The 17,993-nt window shown below is 37.3% G+C and overlaps 1 protein-coding gene across 1 annotated transcript in view; it reads right to left on the bottom strand.

Moving 5' to 3' along the window:
- Window positions 1–376: 376 nt before the first annotated feature.
- XKR4 (XK related 4) overlaps window positions 377–17,993 on the bottom strand; it is a 97,464-nt gene continuing 79,847 nt past the window's right edge. The window contains exon 3 of the mRNA XM_063300237.1: window positions 377–1,323. Coding sequence (XP_063156307.1) covers window positions 377–1,323 — 947 coding nt within the window. The remainder of the gene's footprint in view (window positions 1,324–17,993) is intronic.

The raw sequence follows: 17,993 nt of genomic DNA, 5'->3' as shown, positions 1-17,993 counted from the left end.
ATTTTTCTAAAAAGAAAAAAGAAAGAAAAAAACCACCACTCACTGGTGTGTTGGATGTCACTCATTCAACCCTTCCTGTCTTATGTTTAAATTCCGTGTAATGCACTTTAAAATCAGAGTCAACAGACTAAGTCTATTTCTCAGTCAAGAATAATTGATTCTTTGAGGTTCTTGGATGCTGCTGCTTTTAGGTTTACTGAGATAGACTGTGGTACAGTGGATCAAATGATAATCATGATGGTAGTCAGACTAAGGACACTGCTATAGCTTCCTGATCTGTTGTAGAATGAAATTAAGTTATTGCCACGGCCCTATTATTACCCTTTTATTTGGATGTATCATAGCCGTTGCACTGAGTTTTCTTTATTCGTTATATTTATAGTGTTGTTTCATATTCCAATCGCTCCTGTATAAGGGCGTCATCTTTATACTGTAGTCGTGGAGGAGCAGGAGAACATTCGAAAGCTAAAATGGCCTTTCTGAGGCTCCTGTCCAATACATGTCTTTCCCATGCTGGATACCTATTCCTGAACAAATCAATTTTAATGACAGATTCTTCAATCCTTGGTGGTCGGGATGAAGGAGTTGAAGGTGCAGTTGGTCTCACTTGAAAGACAGGCACACACCCATCTCTCTCAGCAAATTTCTGATCCCGGTCACTTGTGACACTCCGGTTATTAGAAATAGACCTTAAAGTACTTGATGCTACTTCTGCAGGAAGAGTGAAGGCAGCTACAGAATCCTCACCAGCAGAGCTTGGTGACTGCCCAAATCGTGGTCCATTGGGGTGAAAGAAGGCATAGTACATCAGCATAAAAACAATGCCAGTTAAAAAGCTGCTGAACACCACACACAGCGCCGGTATGGCAAATGCATCAGAAATCATAGGAACCTTGTTCAGATACCAAAGAGCACTCAAGGCGGTGTTTTCCAAAAGAATCACAAAATAGTAAATGAAAAGCCTACAACGTGTCCTTCCCTCCTTGACGTTGAACCAACTAAAGATATAAATTATTCCAACAACCATGTCAAACACAATCTCTTCCCACTTAGTAATGCAGAACTCTGTTTCACAATGGACAATCCAGAAAGTCATGATACACCAGTGAAGGACTATGAAGATTCCAAAGTATAGTTGAAAAACAGAGGCAAAGAGAGCAAAAGTAATCACCCTGGCGGCTATTGTGAAAAAATGCCAACAAAATTGAATAATTACAGCCATATAACTGATGGGTTTCTTGTCATCCCGGGAATCACGAAGAGCTTTTTGATATGAAGCCAATGCCCATGCCAAAGACACAAGAGATGCTGCAGCAGTAAGACCTATAGAAAAAGGAAGGGGAATAAATATAGGACATGTCATTAAGGAAGAGACACAGATGAGAAATTTTACAAAACATGCATAATCTCATTACACTACTGGTAGCAAGGTTTGTAGCAGTTCCAATAACTGTGTGTGTGTATGTGTGATCATGTGTGTGTTTTCTTTCGATGGACCTATCAAACAAAGGATTACACTGGCAGATGATGTCAGATAAATGAAATTACCAGGCCCACTTGCAGTAGTGGATGGAACTATTTTGTAACAGGAATTTAAAGGTGGAGTGGAATTTTTAACCACTGAAAATGGTATTATATAACAGTGTGAAACACACACACACACACACACCCATCCCCAAAAGACTCAGAATTCAATTAAAGATGTACTATGTGCTATCCTTCAACAGATGAATAGTGGGACAACATTTTATAGAAAAATATCTGAAGATTAAGATGGACATTTGTTTGAAATCTTCACCTTTTGGCATGGGCATAAACTTATTTAAATTCCTCATTCTGATGGGCTACCTTTCTCTGATGGTGACCACTAGATTCAATTCAGATTCCTCTTTTGTGAGAGGAAACATACTCAGTTTAGTGATAATAAATGCATACATGTGCAAGTGAAAAATGCTTTCTCTTATAAATTCAAATACAGTGTCCTAGCATGCACAAATAATGGACAATATACAGTATTTAGTATTCAGTTAAGATGCAGAAAACCAAAATAATAATTGACTGACTTACTTATATACTGGAAGTATATTAAACACAGAATAAAGAGTTGGAAAGGACTCAGTGCAGAAATTCAAGATAAGCATCCCAGACAAATGGCTATCTAGCATCTGTGTCATGTTCACTGTTTCAATGTGCCTGGTACATCGTAACACTTCACATGTCATTTGCTACTCCCGTATTTGATTTGTAACCCTTCACGTGTCAGCTGTTAATTGCGTGTTTGATTGCAGGGAAGGGAGGCTTCCATACCCCGGACTGTTATCTCTGGGCTGAGGGAATGGAATGTGTTTGGGTTTTCTCAAATGCTCAAGGTTGCTTTCCCAGGGATGGTGAAGACAGTTACTGGCACCTGGGTGTGTGTGTGTGTGTGTGGTTAGAACGGCTGGGTGGGGGGAGGTCTTACGTTTTGAGCCGAGGGTTCTTAATTTGTATTTGGCGCGCTTTTGCTCATTCTCAGCTTTCTCTGTACTTGCATACTAATCCTTCAATAAACCAGATTTCATAAAGTCTACTTGTGAGCCTGGGTTTGTTAGGTTAGGCAACCATTACAATCTGCTTGACAACATCCCACCTCTTTTCAGGATAGGTGGTTCTACTATTCCTACTGATGAGAAGATTTTTTTCTAACATTCGGTCATAATCTACCTTCCTGTAACCATTATGCCATATTCTGCAATGAGAAAGAACAGGTCTTGTCTTTCTTCTCACAGCATTTTCTCAGGTATTTGAAGAGAGCTATCATTCTCACAGCCTCAGTGATCTTTTCTTAAGGCTAAAGACACACAATCTTCAGTCTGCTTTCATAGAATAGAATAGAATAGAATAGAATAGAATAGAATAGAATAGAATGGAATGGAATGGAATGGAATGGAATGGAATGGAATGGAATGGAATGGAATGGAATGGAATAGAATAGAATAGAATAGAATAGAAAACTTTTATTGCCATTCCACTATTCACAAAGGTGCGCATTAAAATGAAATTCCGTTGCAGTTGGCTCACAAAAAAATAATTACTGTAATACATAATATACATACTTGCCATTCCACTCCCCTAATCATTATCCCTAATAAATAATACAGTCCTACATACAGCATGTGCCACAATGAAATGAGAGGGGATTATTAAGAGTCCAGGAGTCTAACAGCCCAGGGGACAAAACTATTACCTAATTAGCCATTCTGCATCGAATGCAGTGGACCCTTTTCCCAGAGGGCAGCAAGGAGAACAAGCCACAATGGGGTGGGAGGGGACACTGACAATATTTCGGGCTCTAGATGGACATCGTGTATGTGCCATATCCTGAACAGGAGGAAGTGAAATCCCAATTATCCTCTCTGCTACCCTCACCACCCTCTGCACAGGCTTCCTATCTGAGGCACTACAGCCTCCAAACCAGATTGAAATACAGCTGGACAATACACTCTCTGTGGTGCCTCTATAGAAAGTGAGGAGGACGGGAGGTGGAAGATGTGCCGGTATGGCAAATGCATCAGAATCACCCTTTCTGAGGCTCCTGTCCAATACATGTTGGGACACATCCATCTAAACTATTCTAGTTCTTGATCACCGTTATTGCCTTTCCCTGTAACTGTTAAAATTCCTCTGATTTCTACTGAAAGTGCAGTACACAGGACTTAACATAATACATAACACCCAAGGTGGATCAAACCAAAGCAGAGCAAGACAGAATGATCATTTACTGTGGTTTGGGAATTATGTTTGTCTTCATGCAGCCTGAATTTGCATTTGTCTTCTTTTGCAGCCATGTCACACCACTGGCTCATAGTCTGTGCTCAGCTACCATTCTACTTTTTTCTAAAGTAGTATTAATCAGATTGTTTATAACTGTGCTGGATACATCCGGAAAAAGGATTATGAGTGCTACTAAACTATGCGGTGGATGAATGGCCAAGGCATATATGGGTGAACTTTGTCTTTGATTGGAAACTGAATCTCCATTGGTCCACAGTCCCTCTGCTTCCCATGCTTAAGTTAAATCACAAGAAAAGTCTTTAAGAGTAATTCTCTAATTCATGTTAAAGGGGAGTTCTGCTTGTGAGAAACTGCTTCAGAATTTCACTTTTCCCTGAAGAAACTGAGATAAATTGTCATAATTTCTTCAGGAAAAGTGTAATTCTCTGTGGCTTCTCTGCCATTCATTTTTCAGAGAATTTCAGAGAACCATTTCTGTTCAGCTTTCATCCTGTCAAAGTTATTGCATCTCCTATCACCGGAAACTCCCCATGTTGGCCATGAAGTCCCATCAGTTGTACCCTTGGCATAAATTTACCATCTGGTGAGGTGAAACATGTAAAAATCTTTCATGTAAGCTTGTGTGCATGTATTCACACAATATTCTATCACTGGCTATGCAACTGAATGGAAGTGAAACAACACAGGAATCAGGCTTGATTTGATTCATAAGCAGCAGAGGTGAATATGTTCAAGTACTTGAGACAGAAGAATCCAGTGCTGTTTCTGGTTCCTCTGTTGCAATACTCTGAAAAGCTACCTCACCTGTTGTCTCTTGCTAAGTAATGACTACCTTGTCTTGGAGCATTAGAAGCCTGCAGGGCTCTCTGAGCATTTGTGGCATCCATGTCCTGATGGGTGATATACCAAAAGATCTTGCTTGTGCAAAAAGCCAACCTATTAAAGATGAACCATGTTTTGCTTTAGTATAATTTTTAGAAAGCAGAAGTCCCTCTTCCCTTAACCTGTTTCCCTCCTCATTGGCCACAACATATTTGAATTTTGCAGGTGAAATCTGTTCCTCAAAAAACTGATAGCTAATTCCAGACAAGATTATAAATATAGAAAACTGAGATTGTGTGCAAAAACGAGAAACTGTAATTAGCTACCAACTGTAAGTTGGGGAAAGATACAGAACCAAAATGTCAGTAGAGACCACCAGTTACTGTCACATACTATACTGTATAGGGGTGAAAAAGTTGAAAAAGAGGGCAAGGGAAGAACACTGGAAGGCTCTTGATGTGGAGAAGTATGGTAGAAAATCAATGGGAAGAATGGGTTGAGATATTAGGAGACAGGATGTTGTACCCTAAAGGTTTTGAAGAGAGAAACAGCTAGCCTTTGTGGTTGGGTAAACAAGGAATGCAGAATCTGTTATCACTCCAAATCCACCACCTACTCACTCTACTTCAGGAGGGCCAGGCCTAATCCTAAGAATAAACAACTTCTGTGTAATATTTCAGCCTCAGATCTCTATTCATTGAAGTTTTGTTGACTATTAGTGTTGTATTTGAAAGGAACTGTAGAGTAAGACTAATAAGAGATGTCCTAGGTGAGCAATACAATGTATAAGGAAATATTGATCCAAAAATCTTGGACGGATGCACTAAAATATGACATGGCAAAGCAATTTAAATTAGTGCTGTATTGTTTGCATTTTTGTTAAAAATCAAACAACTACCCAAACACTGAAGTACTAAAAAGATGCATGAGTATTTCAATAAGAAAGGACTCTTTTTGCTAATGAGTATGGTATACATCAATACATGTATTTTGCTGAACAGAAGAAAAGGATGTACTGGCATAAGTCTTATCTCTGTCAATTCAATTTGGCAGCTATCCATAAAAAACACCAGGGTACTATTGGAGATTACTATGAAAATAAAAGTTACCTTCAACTTATATCCATCAATTAACCCAGAATAAATGTCTTACCTACTGATTAGTACTAACACAAATGTAGGTACAAAATGTATTATTAGAAGACAAAATCATTACAAAATAACTAGATCCAAAGACAGGATTGTTCTAAAAAAGAACGAAGTTTTATTTTGATAGCGCTCCCATAAGTAAGCATTTCATGAACCAGGCTGTATATTCTATTCTTACTAATTCTGCAAACATATATTTCTGTCTAATTCAATTTTGTTTAAGATTATAACAATACACTTGACTTTCAATAACAAAGGGATGAAAGAATTCCTGTATACTTTGTTCATAAAAAGTAATGTAAAAAAGCAGGTGGCAATGAACTCTAGTCATTAATGGTCTCATAAATTAGTTGGGCTCAAAAGCTAAATAAGATCAGATCTAAACTTGGAGTTTAGCTTAGCCTGGGTAGTTGGAAAAAAAATCCTAGAAAATGATGAAGGCAAACCATCTTGATATTACAGGTAGTCTTCGGTTAACGGTCACTCATTCAATGACCGTTTGAAGTTATGACAGAGCTGAACAGGTGGTACTTATGTCTGGTCCTTGAAGTTCCTGCTGTCCCAGTGGCCCTGTGGTCAGGAGATTCAGGTGCTGGCAACCGGCTTGCACTTACGACGTCCTGCATCTTGTAATCACCATTTGTGACCTTCCCTGCTGGCTTCCCCTAAACAAAGTCAGTGGAGAAGCCAGCAGGAAAGGTTGCAAGCTGCTCCTGTAAGTCACTCCTGCTTCCTCCGCCTTTTTTCCGAGGAGCCTGGCTACGGAGTGCAAGATCCCAGCAGCACTTGCAACGGGCCACAGCTTGGTTTAGGGCTTAGCTTCTGGGGATGATATTTTAAAGGCTTCATACCTGCTAGGCCTTATGGAATGAAATGAATTGTTGTATATTTAGTTATGTTTAGATCATAACTATGTCAATAAAGAACCATTACTTGGAACATTATGCTTAATATATGGGAAACTGGTAAGGTGTTTTTTGATTCTGAAAGAGGGAAATGAAAGAAACATGAACAAATTCAGCTCCTCCTGGAATTACAATTGTGCTTTTTTTTTTTGATTTGCAAAAAAAAAAATCTTTTATGCTCTTTTTTGGCATCTATTTTAATACTTCAATCATTATTTATAAAATCTTATATCCAATGTTTTGGATATCTCCCCAATTTATTTTGGCAGAATATTTAAAACTCTTGAAGATCGGAGTCAAACTGCACCAGCATTCTGCTTCTCGGCACTGCGGTGAATAGTACAGCCGGAGTACTCGTCAACTTTGGCTCCATGATTTAAATGATTTATATAAATTTGTTTTATTTGAAACCATAATGGAAGGACACAGCTATCTAATGTCCAGCTAAATAGTTATCGTGAATACATAAATTGTTTTGTTATTAGTGTTGATGTATTATTACTTAAGGAGTAAGTCACAAGGCACTTGTTAAGCACCAGCAGAGTCAAAAGGTCAGGCATCAATTGTTCTCTGGTTAAAATGTGAAAAGGTCAAAAGATTAAGTGTTGGATGACCTAGATGAAATATATATAAAGGAAGCTGTCCTTGTTTTGTGCTTGCTTGCTTTGAAATTTGCCTGGACTTGCCTGCCAGCCCTGCCTAGCCCGGTGTGTGATGGTGAGAATGTAACTGTGCTGTTTTATGTATAGAAGATTTTTGAGCACTTCCAGGGATCTGTAAGAAAACTTTTATACTCTCTGTCTGTATGAATACAACTGTATTTGCTGTAATGCCTGGTGTCGTTACTGGTCTCTCATGCCCAATGCTTTCCGGTACTCTGCACATGCACCAGAACACACACACCAACAATCTGTAACTCAGAAACTATCAAGCATCTTATCCCATTTTACTAAATTGCCTCAGGAGATTTCTTTGATTCTCATGATGGTTCACGGGCCCAACCCTGGTTTCTTCTACTAAGTTATAGAGGCATAGGAAACTGCCCTATCCCAGTGTTACTTCCTATCCCTACTCTCCAAAAGGTCTTTAATTTGGTTCTGAGGATATTTAGCAGTGACAGTGTCCAAACAACTTTTTATTATTATAACTATTATAGTAAAGGTAAAGGTAAAGGTTTCCCTTGACATTAAGTCCAGTCGTGTCCGACTCTAGGGGGCGGTGCTCATCTCCGTTTCAAAGCCAAAGAGCCGGCGTTTGTCCGTAGACACTTCCGTGGTCATGTGGCCAGCATGACTACACGGAACGCCGTTACCTGCCCACCGAAACGGTACCTATTAATCTACTCACATTTGCATGTTTTCGAACTGCTAGGTTGGCAGGAGCTGGGACTAGCAACGGGAGCTCACCCCATCACGCGGATTTGAACTGCCGACCTTCCGATCGGCAAGCTCAGCAGCTCAGCGGCTTAACCCACAGCGCCACCGCATCCCACTTATAACTATTATAACTAGGTATTTATTATTATAATTTGGTATGTCACTGACATCATCTGATTCAATTGGGGCTGTGTGTAATTCTGACCTTTGTAAATACTTGATGGTTTCAGTCTCTCTGGAAGTGTCCTGACTTGACCAAACCCCAAATCAAGATTGAAAAACAACAGAGGTCTGTTGTCCAATAGGGTAGCAAAGAAAAAAGATACAATATAAGATTATCTTTTTCATCAAAGAAAACTATGGGGTTCAGCCAAATACAGAGCACACATGTGGTTGTTACACAGAATAGTGTAAGGAGAATTAACTTAAAAACCTCCACATTAATTGTAGCTTCTGCTTATAAATAAGTATAGAAATAAATATTTACCCAGTTATAACATGTATATAAAGAAGAGCTATTTATTAACATAGCCCACTTGAATTGTAAGACCAATATATTTGTTTTATTAAAAAAAATAACTATATGTAGAAAAGTTTATGAAACTGCATTCTGATTTATCAATGAAATGTATTGTGAAAAAAGGAAAACAGAATGTTACTTCATCAAATTCTGAAAAATTAACTGTAATATATATTAACCACTAGGTGACACTGCAGGACAACTTAATTGATATGTTCATGGGCTTCTTTGTGTGTTTTGCTTTTGGCTTATATTTGTTATAATACTTGATTTGTTACAAATTTGTTAGCTGTTTAATTCTGTCCTATTATCAGATATAAGTGAATAGGGCATGATAGCCGATTAAGTGTTTCTGAGGTTGTGAAAGCAAGTTGGTACGTTTTCTTAGTTAACATTCTTAGACTGGTATGCGGACGTTTGGAGCACAGATCATACTTGAGGAAAATATTCAACCACAGAGAAAGTAGTCAGAGATCTTATTTACAATGCAGATTTAGACCTGAGAAAGGAAAATGGCACAGTTGTGGGGTGGGGGTGGGGGGAACAATAAAAGAGAAGGTAAGAGTCAGTGAGAATTATTTAGAAGAGATTTTTGAAACTGTACTTTTCCAGCTGTCTACTAATCTTCCTACTTAATATGGATATTCCACATTTTCTAATCCACGAAGTATTGCTGAAATAGGCTAACAACATTTCAGTCAAAATAGGCAGTCAAAACAACCAAGTAATTGGAAGAAGCAATCGTGCAGCATAGCGCTAGGATCTTAAAGAATAAACCTGAGTATGCAATTGAGAAAATAAAATACCAAACCCACAGCCTTCTAGTGATATGTAGATATGGACATAGGAAATGAATGTTTCATTTTCAAATTCTTTTGTATGCCAGTATGGCACAAGACTTGGTGCAACTGTTTTTATTTTCCATCCCTTGTTCTAAGCAAATTAAAGTTTCCTACTTGCGATGGAGCCTTTTAACAGCAGACCATTCAATTTTCAAATTTTCTTGTTCTCATTTTTATAACTGTTCACTATTGAAAATCTTAATTCATACAACTTATTAAATATAAGTTTCTGGTATTATGGACAGCCATCGGAGCAAGGAGAGTTTCCTGCTACATTTTTTAAAACTGGAAGAGAAGTCAGTCAGCTTTTAGAACGTTAAGCCTTTTTTGTGCCTGTTTCTAAACTTCACCTGTGATTCCTTCTCTCAGAAATACAGAATTATTAGAATATAATATTCTGATTTTTAAAAAATCTATTTATCACATTGAAGTACCCCAAATATATGTCTATCATGCAAGCATGAAGTAAAGCATTCTCATTCGTAAATTCCACTGAACGTTAGTCAGAATATTAGGAAACTTTAATGGCCAGCCAATAAAGGCCAATGTACGTGCAACATCAGATGTATTACTCTTTCAGTTTTATGATTTGATGATATATACATTCTGGAAATATCATAGCACACATTTACATGTTTGCTTGCACAAGAATATCACAGCAAATATTGAGCAGTTGTACAGAAAGCTTCGCTGTGCACCATCCAAGCTTCTAAATGTCAACTGCATAGTCAAGGCTTCTTCCTTTTGTTATGTCATTGGGGCTCTTTTTGAGTTCAACAACTCAGTGCTGGGTTCCTCTCCATTTACTTAGAGGGATAAATCTCCCTTTAATATTGCTCTGAAAGCTAATTCAAAGAAAATTCAAAATAATTATTTAAAACCAACCTAGATTTATTTCAAGCATCTTTCAAGATGCCACCTTAAAATTATCATTATTACTTTTAGTAATCAAATCTGGAGAAAGCTATTTCATATACTGATTTACTTGGTGTTAGTGTCCTTCTTGTGTTTGTTTTTCAACATCTGCTTGGAAGCAAGAGGTCATGGACCTATTAATTAATGTCAGGAATGGAATAAAATAAATTATATGCAGAATCCAGTTGGGGCAAATGTGCTTCTAGTGCATCCAAAGCATAAGGGATGATTCTAGCTAGTATCCATTCTCATCCAAACAAAAAATAAAAAAGGGTGGGATGGGGGTAAAATGAAATTCACTTTATAAGCGGTTTAAAAGACAGAGCGGGAAGGGGAAGATGATGATTAGATTTTTATCCCAGCTATATATTTTGGTCAACTCAAGGCAGGGAACATACCTAATACTCCTTCCTCCTCCTATTTTCTCCACAACAACAACCCTGTGAACTGAGTTGGGCTGAGAGAGAGGGACTGGCCCAAGGTCACCCAGCCGGCTTTCGTGCCTAAGGCGGGACTAGAACTCACAGACTCCTGGTTTCTAGCCCAGCACCTTTGCCACTACACCAAGTGATAGTTCATTAACAGAGTTGAAGAGTACAGTTTCCTTTTCTGATACTTCCTGAAGTATCATGCTGAAGCAAGAGCAACACCTATCTGTCTGTCATCCAGACCTGATTGATATTAAAAATTGAAGTGAAAATTTACTAGATCAGGAGATCAATCTTTTAAAGTAGACTGCAAAACGGAGTCATAACCTGGGAGTTGGAACAACTCTTAACTTGAGTTTGGAACAAGACTTGTTCCGGTAGGCAGACTGGGGAGAATTCACATGGACAGGATCTGTTTTTGTTTCACTTTTAGCCTGATGTAAAAGATGCATACATATACATATACATATACATATACATATACATATACATATACATATACATATACATATACATATACATATACATATGCATATGCATATGCATATGCATATACATATACATATACATATACATATACAATCTCTGAAATGTTTTTTTTGTACCAAAGTGAATGAGGCTCAGTCTGCTACTTGATTACCACTCTATGTTTTAATTTTTTAAAAAAATATAATCTGAGGGATCATTTTGTTGCTATTAGGATTATACAATGGAAAGTTGGATAATCCATCTTGACCTACTGAAGTATTATCAATAGATCAGAATCTATATTTTGTACTGAAACCATAATGTCACAGTAGATTCAAATCTACCTTTTTATCAAAAGACTATTAAGGCATGTTTTTATTATCTGCCTTTCAATGTCTGTTTATATTCTATTGTGGTTTTCTTGGTTCAGCAGGAAACCAATGAAAACCTTGAAAATTATTTCTGCTTTCTCGGACTAAAACTGAAATGCAAGGTTTCAGTCAGTCTTACTTTACATTCCTGCTTGAAACCCTAAACTTGACTATGACTTGATAATGCAGCTTAGGACAATGAAGAAGCATGATTTAATAAAACTTATACTGTGTTCTCTTGTACTGTTACTATAGGTATAATCTGTTCCTGCAACCCACTGGGTCAAGAAGCAGTGTGCAAATTAATTAGCATTTAGATAGTATAAGAAGATTGATTTGCAAAACAGAGACTTGGTTCAGATGTACTCTATATACTGTACTTGCATATAAACCCATTTGCAGATAAGCTGACCCTCAACATTTTTGTATGTTTTGATTTTCACAATTTTCACCTTATCCACAGGTGGCACATTTTTCATGGCATTTTGGTTAAAAATTTGAGGGTCTGCTTATCTGCGGATGGGCTTATATGTGAGTAGATACAGGATATATGGGTACTTTCAAAAAGTATTAGTGTACATACTTGCGGATAAGCCCATCCACGGATAAGCTGAACCCAATTTTGGGGGTGTATTTTGGCAACTAAAATTCTTAGTTTACCTGTGAGTATATATGGTACATATTTTGGCTTATTAAATCATAATAATACTCTTTCCCCTCTTCTTTTTCAGGACACCATAAGTACCCAAAATTCTTCTACTAACTATAGTTTCATATTTCATACTTTCATACTTCAGACGAGACCTATAGTGTCCAGAATAAGCCAAGATCTTAAAATAGTTGCCACCTTATTTTATGGTACTGATCCCCCACCTCCCAGTAACTGTAGTCCTCCAATTTGGATATAATGGAAATTCTGATTTATATTTATATTTATATCCATCTTTTATCCAAGTCTCAAGGTGGGGTACATAAAACCGCTGCTAATTCTTTCCCATAATGGCCCTGGGAGGTAAGTTGGATAAAGAGAGAACAACTGACCCCGAATCACCTAATCGTAAACCCACACTTAACTATTACATCACACTGGATGATTAATGGAAATTATCTTACTTATTAAATGTGCAGAGATGGGCCAGTGTGGACAGATACAAAGCCTGCTAAGCCAGGATATATCTGTTTGAACCAGTCCATAAATAACAAGTTAAAACTTAGCTGAGTGAGTTTTTGTGGAACTGAGGTCAGGACTGAATTGGGAAATGATTACTCTATTCAAAAATGACAAAGTATATATCATAAAATACAGCTCTAGCAGTGCTCAGGAGCTATAATTTTTTTCCTTATAATTATAGCTTCAGATTTGATATTCTTGTGGGAGCTCTTCTCTTTAGCTAGCAATATCTATTACTTTACTTATTTTAAACCATGGTAAACCAGCCCTGCCTGAGCTAACTTTTGATATAACTCATTATAGACAAATAAGCCCCATATTATCTTGCTTGAAAATGTGACTTTGTACATTATTAAAACATTTTTAAAATGGTAAGGGTAAAAATCTACTTTCATGCTGACAAACAGAGAAATGAAATGAGGCTGTAATAAAGGCCAAAATAAACAATAGTCTACCCACTGAAAGATTCTACTCATTTAGTCAGGTATGCTAAAACCACAAATATACTTTCACTTTTATCACAAGAAATTTCTAAGGAATGCTACATCCTTACATTTTAGAATGAATGTTCATGAGTGTAAAAGAAGATCATCTTGGGTATGTATTGTAAATTGTGACAAGGGGCTCACTTATTTTATTTTTTTAAGAAATATTTTTAATATCTTAGAGAATGAGCCTACTAAACTCCTTTTTAGAATGGAAGCATCTTCCCATCTCCTGCTGTAAGGTCTCTCCATTATTTTGTACTATTATAGTATGTGTATGTGTACACACACACACACACACAGAGAGAGAGAGAGAGATAGTTTTTGAAGAGAACACATCCGCAGATTTGCCAGGCATATCCAAAAATTCCTTCCCACCCCGCCTCCAATGTCCCAATTGTATATTTAACAAGGACTACAAGATCACCTGGAAGGCACATGATGAAGCCATCTCAGGTATGTAGGCGTATATGTATTTATCTCACTATTTATCCCATTTATACCCTGTCACAATCATAAGTAGACTCTTGGCTATAACACACAATAAATAACAATAACAATACAAAATACAAAACTTATAATGAAAAAATACAAAAACGTGCATCCAGGCAGCATCTGATGCCAGGCAGCATCTGGCATCAGCCCCCAAACACCTTGCATTTTCAGCTTCTAGGAGGTAACCAGAGTCAGGACCCAAATTTATGGGTCAGTTTGAATTGCCTTACATGGAAACTACCCAATACTGTTATGGACATTGCTGATGCAGAGAGAGCTCCCCCCCTCTATCAGCAATGTCCATAACAAATATCCACAGAAAGCACTAATTTTGTTAAGTCTTCTAAAAGTGAAGTTCAAAAATGTCAGTTTTATTTTTACATCAAACCAAGTATGTAATCTAAGGTGTGTCAGAACCTGAACATGTAAAAATTCCTTACCAAAGCCAATTAAATGGGAATTATAGAATTCTACAATGTGATAAAGGGTTTGAAATAGTTTTACATGTTCAGGTTCTGATACACCTTAGATTACATATTTGGTTTGATGTAAAAATAAAACTGACCATTTTTGAACTTTACTTTTTTACAATAAATATACTCAACTAGAAAATAGGATCGATTTTATCCTTTTGCCTAATTTGCATTTGGTACTACATGTTAGGTTGCTGGCTAACACATAGTTTTGAAATTAAAGGAAGATATTAAGACTTGCATATCTAAGTGAAGAGTTGTTAATGCAAGTGCTGACTAATTTTTAAAATATATTGCAATATGTATCTGGCAATCTTTCCTATTCTTACAGTTTGATGTGCAGGTGTCCATTTACTACAATGGATAAATAATGGTGACATTATAAAGCCTATTTCTCATTCTTCCTATGTTGAATAGAATCTTGCACATAGAAAAAATACAATTAGGTCAAGTCACACATTAACATATATCAGATAAACCTGATTTGGAATGCTAAATGTGATACAGATGCTATATGAAAGCTAAAACTGATTTCTCACTTTGTGACTTATAACCAGAAGCTAATTCACATGGTAATATTTCTGTGTTTGGTGCTAATGAGAAGGTATATAAGTCACAGTGAGTAATGACTCAAGTATTCAAGATTCAATTATCACCATACGTTAGAAAGAAGAACCATAATGTGGCATATACAGCAATTCTGTATTCTGGCAATCAGACACTAAGATAATGTTTTATGTTAATGACAGGAAACAACAGTTTAAAAAGAAGTGAAAAGTTGTCCTTAAAAAAAATAGAACGTTTAACATACAATTTAACATTTAATATAGATCTTAAAGTGATTTTAATTTAATTTTGTCTTGTAACAAAAGAACTTGCTACATATGACACAAATTAAAACATTCAACATGACTAATGTAAAGACACCATGATAATGATCTCATGCATTAACATTTAATACATTCTTTCTCCTGAAATAAACAGCGACTGGGATGGTTGCTGAGGTTGAAAAACACTGACTTAGCCCTACAGGAGCTGCCTGGAACAATCCAGTCAAACTTCCAAGATACAGAATGTTTGTCCTGTGCATGAAACAAAACACATTTTCCATTTTGTGAATTCTTCTCCCACTTTTGTTGGAGAACAACCCAATATTTTGTTGAACAACCCAATATTTTGTTATCTTAGAACAGCTGATCTATCTATAGTTAACTTCACAAAAAGATGAAAGATGTCCATCAGTTATGCCAAATTACCGTAAAAAGCTATACAACTGTTTTCTGAAGTTTTTCCTCTTAAGTTTCATTTCCACATGTTGAAATTTTAAATTATAATCATTTTATACCTAGTGAGTCACCCAGCTGCTTCTTTTCCTAGTAGGCTGTCATGCATATGGTCAGCTTTACCAGAGGCCTGGGAGTTTGAGGGTTCTGCGCAGTATCTAGCTGTTCCTAGCATTGTACTCTTCTGCACAGAGAGCTGTGATGCTGCTCCTGGGATCTGTTGGAGTTACTCTCCCAGCTTAGGAGTCACAACCCCAAGTGCCCCTACCAGCACTGGGACCACTTTGGCCTTCACTTTCTACAACCTCTCTAGTTCCTCCTTCAGGCCCTGGTACTTCTCCAGCTTCTCATATTCCTTCTTCCTGATGTTGCTGTCACTTGGCACCGCTACATCTATCACCACCAGTGTCTTCTGGTCCTTTTCTACTACTACGATGTCTGGTTGATTGGCCAGTACCTGCCTGTCTGGATCTGGATGTCATTCCCTGTCATTCTCAATGACTTTCTGTGGAATCTCCCATCTGGACTTGGGAGGGTCTAGCCTATACACTAGACAGATAGGTACTGGCCAATCAACTGTAGAAGTACCAGGGTCTGAAGGAGGAACTAGAGAGGATGTGGAAAGTGAAGGCCAAAGTGGTCCCAGTGGTGGTAGGAGCACTCGGGGCTGTGACTCCCAAGCTGGGAGAGGGACTCCAACAGATCCCAGGAACAGTATCAGAGCTCTCTGTCCAGAAGAGTGCAGTGCTAGGAACAGTTAAAATACTGGGCAGAACCCTCAAACTCTCAGGCCTCTGGTAGAGGACCTGAGGTTGAGGGAGACACATACCACCCATAGGGGTGAGATATATGGCAGATGAAATCAAAGAAAACTATAATGGGCTTCTATTATAGACCAAATACACAAAAATATATTTACTCCTATCCCTAACACAAAAATCGTTTGTGTGTGTGTGTTAGGATTGCTATACTTAAAACGTTGTTGTTTTTTTTTGAGAGAGAGATCTTTGCAGTTTAAGGGTTTTGCTTCATGACCAGATTTCTACTGCTGGCATTTGAGACTGATAAGGACCATACTGAAGTAGGAGTTGCCCTCATTTCTCTTTAACAAACTATCAATCACATAAAGGCAAAACAGGTAACTCAAAGCAGAAATCAGGACCCTAGAAAGCTCTCCATTTGGATGAGGCCACAGTGGGGAAATGTCTACTAGATTTGGCCCCATCTCACCAGCTATATTCCTTAAATTCCCATCATATAAGTGGTATCTTATAACATGCCACTTAACTCATTTGAGACAGCAGAAGCAATCTGATCTTCTGGCATCTCTAGGAAGATTTCTTAGGTTTTGTTAATATGATCTGTAGTATATGAATTAATGTGATGGGGGAATATATACTCATGTGCAATGACTGGGTGAGGATCTCTGAAATTTTATGATGAATAATGAAGTTAGCTAAGCAAAGATCAAATGGATAAAACTGGCAGATGGTGTTCATCTCCTCATATATTATGAGAAACATCTGGAAATACATTACAGGGCAGAGAACAAATTATACCAGCGTATGTTGAAAGAGGATAGGAATAGTACTTCTCCCCGCCACACACACACCCACTCCAGCTGGTCATGCCACCAGTCCATGCAGGTTCAATGTATTCAGTATATTCAGAAATATCTGACACATATCCACATTATGCATGCATAGTCTATGCATGCATAGCTAGGGACTATTTCTTTTCAAGGATTTGTAGAAATTCCTAGAGTCTATAAATGCTCAGAATCGTTAGAATCTATAACTGTATAAATCAATCCACATAATATTTACAAAATTAAGTTGATATTGATGCTACCAATTGAAGTAGCATTTGCTCTACTTATTTTTTTTTAACCACAGCTTTTAAATATATATATATATATATTTCAAAGTCAACCAATTACTGCATTTTATTTCTTCAGTTATAGCCTTTTTATCTCACTTTGTTCCTTACCTTTCCCAAAAGGGCAGGTATTTGGAAAACATCTCAGTGGATGAGTTGGAGAAGCCTGAAAAGACTAACTAGATGAATATTGAGATATTTAGGATTTTATTATACTATATATAAAGGCCCCAAATACCTATCAACTAAATTCCAGTGATATCCATACAGGCTTACAGTAGCCAAGTGCTGTGAAACACCAGGGAAAATCTGACAACGTTCCTCCAAATCAGAATTTGATATTATAGGTAGTCCTCACTTCAAATTGCCTTTGTTCCAATGTTATTCTTTTGTTTGTTCTCATTTACAATAAGAACAAGTGTTTGATGGAGTTTGTTACTATGCTATTGTATAAAGATAAAATATTTATTTTACATATTAAATTGCCTTTGTTCATTTTTGTATAATGGAATCCCCCCTCTTTTTTTTGGCATGCTTAAAGGGGAAAATATTTCAAAGTATACACTTGCTCCTGAAGTATATATTTGTCATTTCTGTAGACCGATCTTCCTTCCTTCCTTCCTTCCTTCCTTCCTTCCT

The sequence above is a fragment of the Candoia aspera genome, chromosome 3, assembly GCF_035149785.1.
Source record: "Candoia aspera isolate rCanAsp1 chromosome 3, rCanAsp1.hap2, whole genome shotgun sequence".
Taxonomy (NCBI): Eukaryota; Metazoa; Chordata; class Lepidosauria; order Squamata; family Boidae; genus Candoia; species Candoia aspera.
Note: the sequence above shows the minus strand (reverse complement) of the source record. Positions and strands in the feature narration are given on the sequence as shown.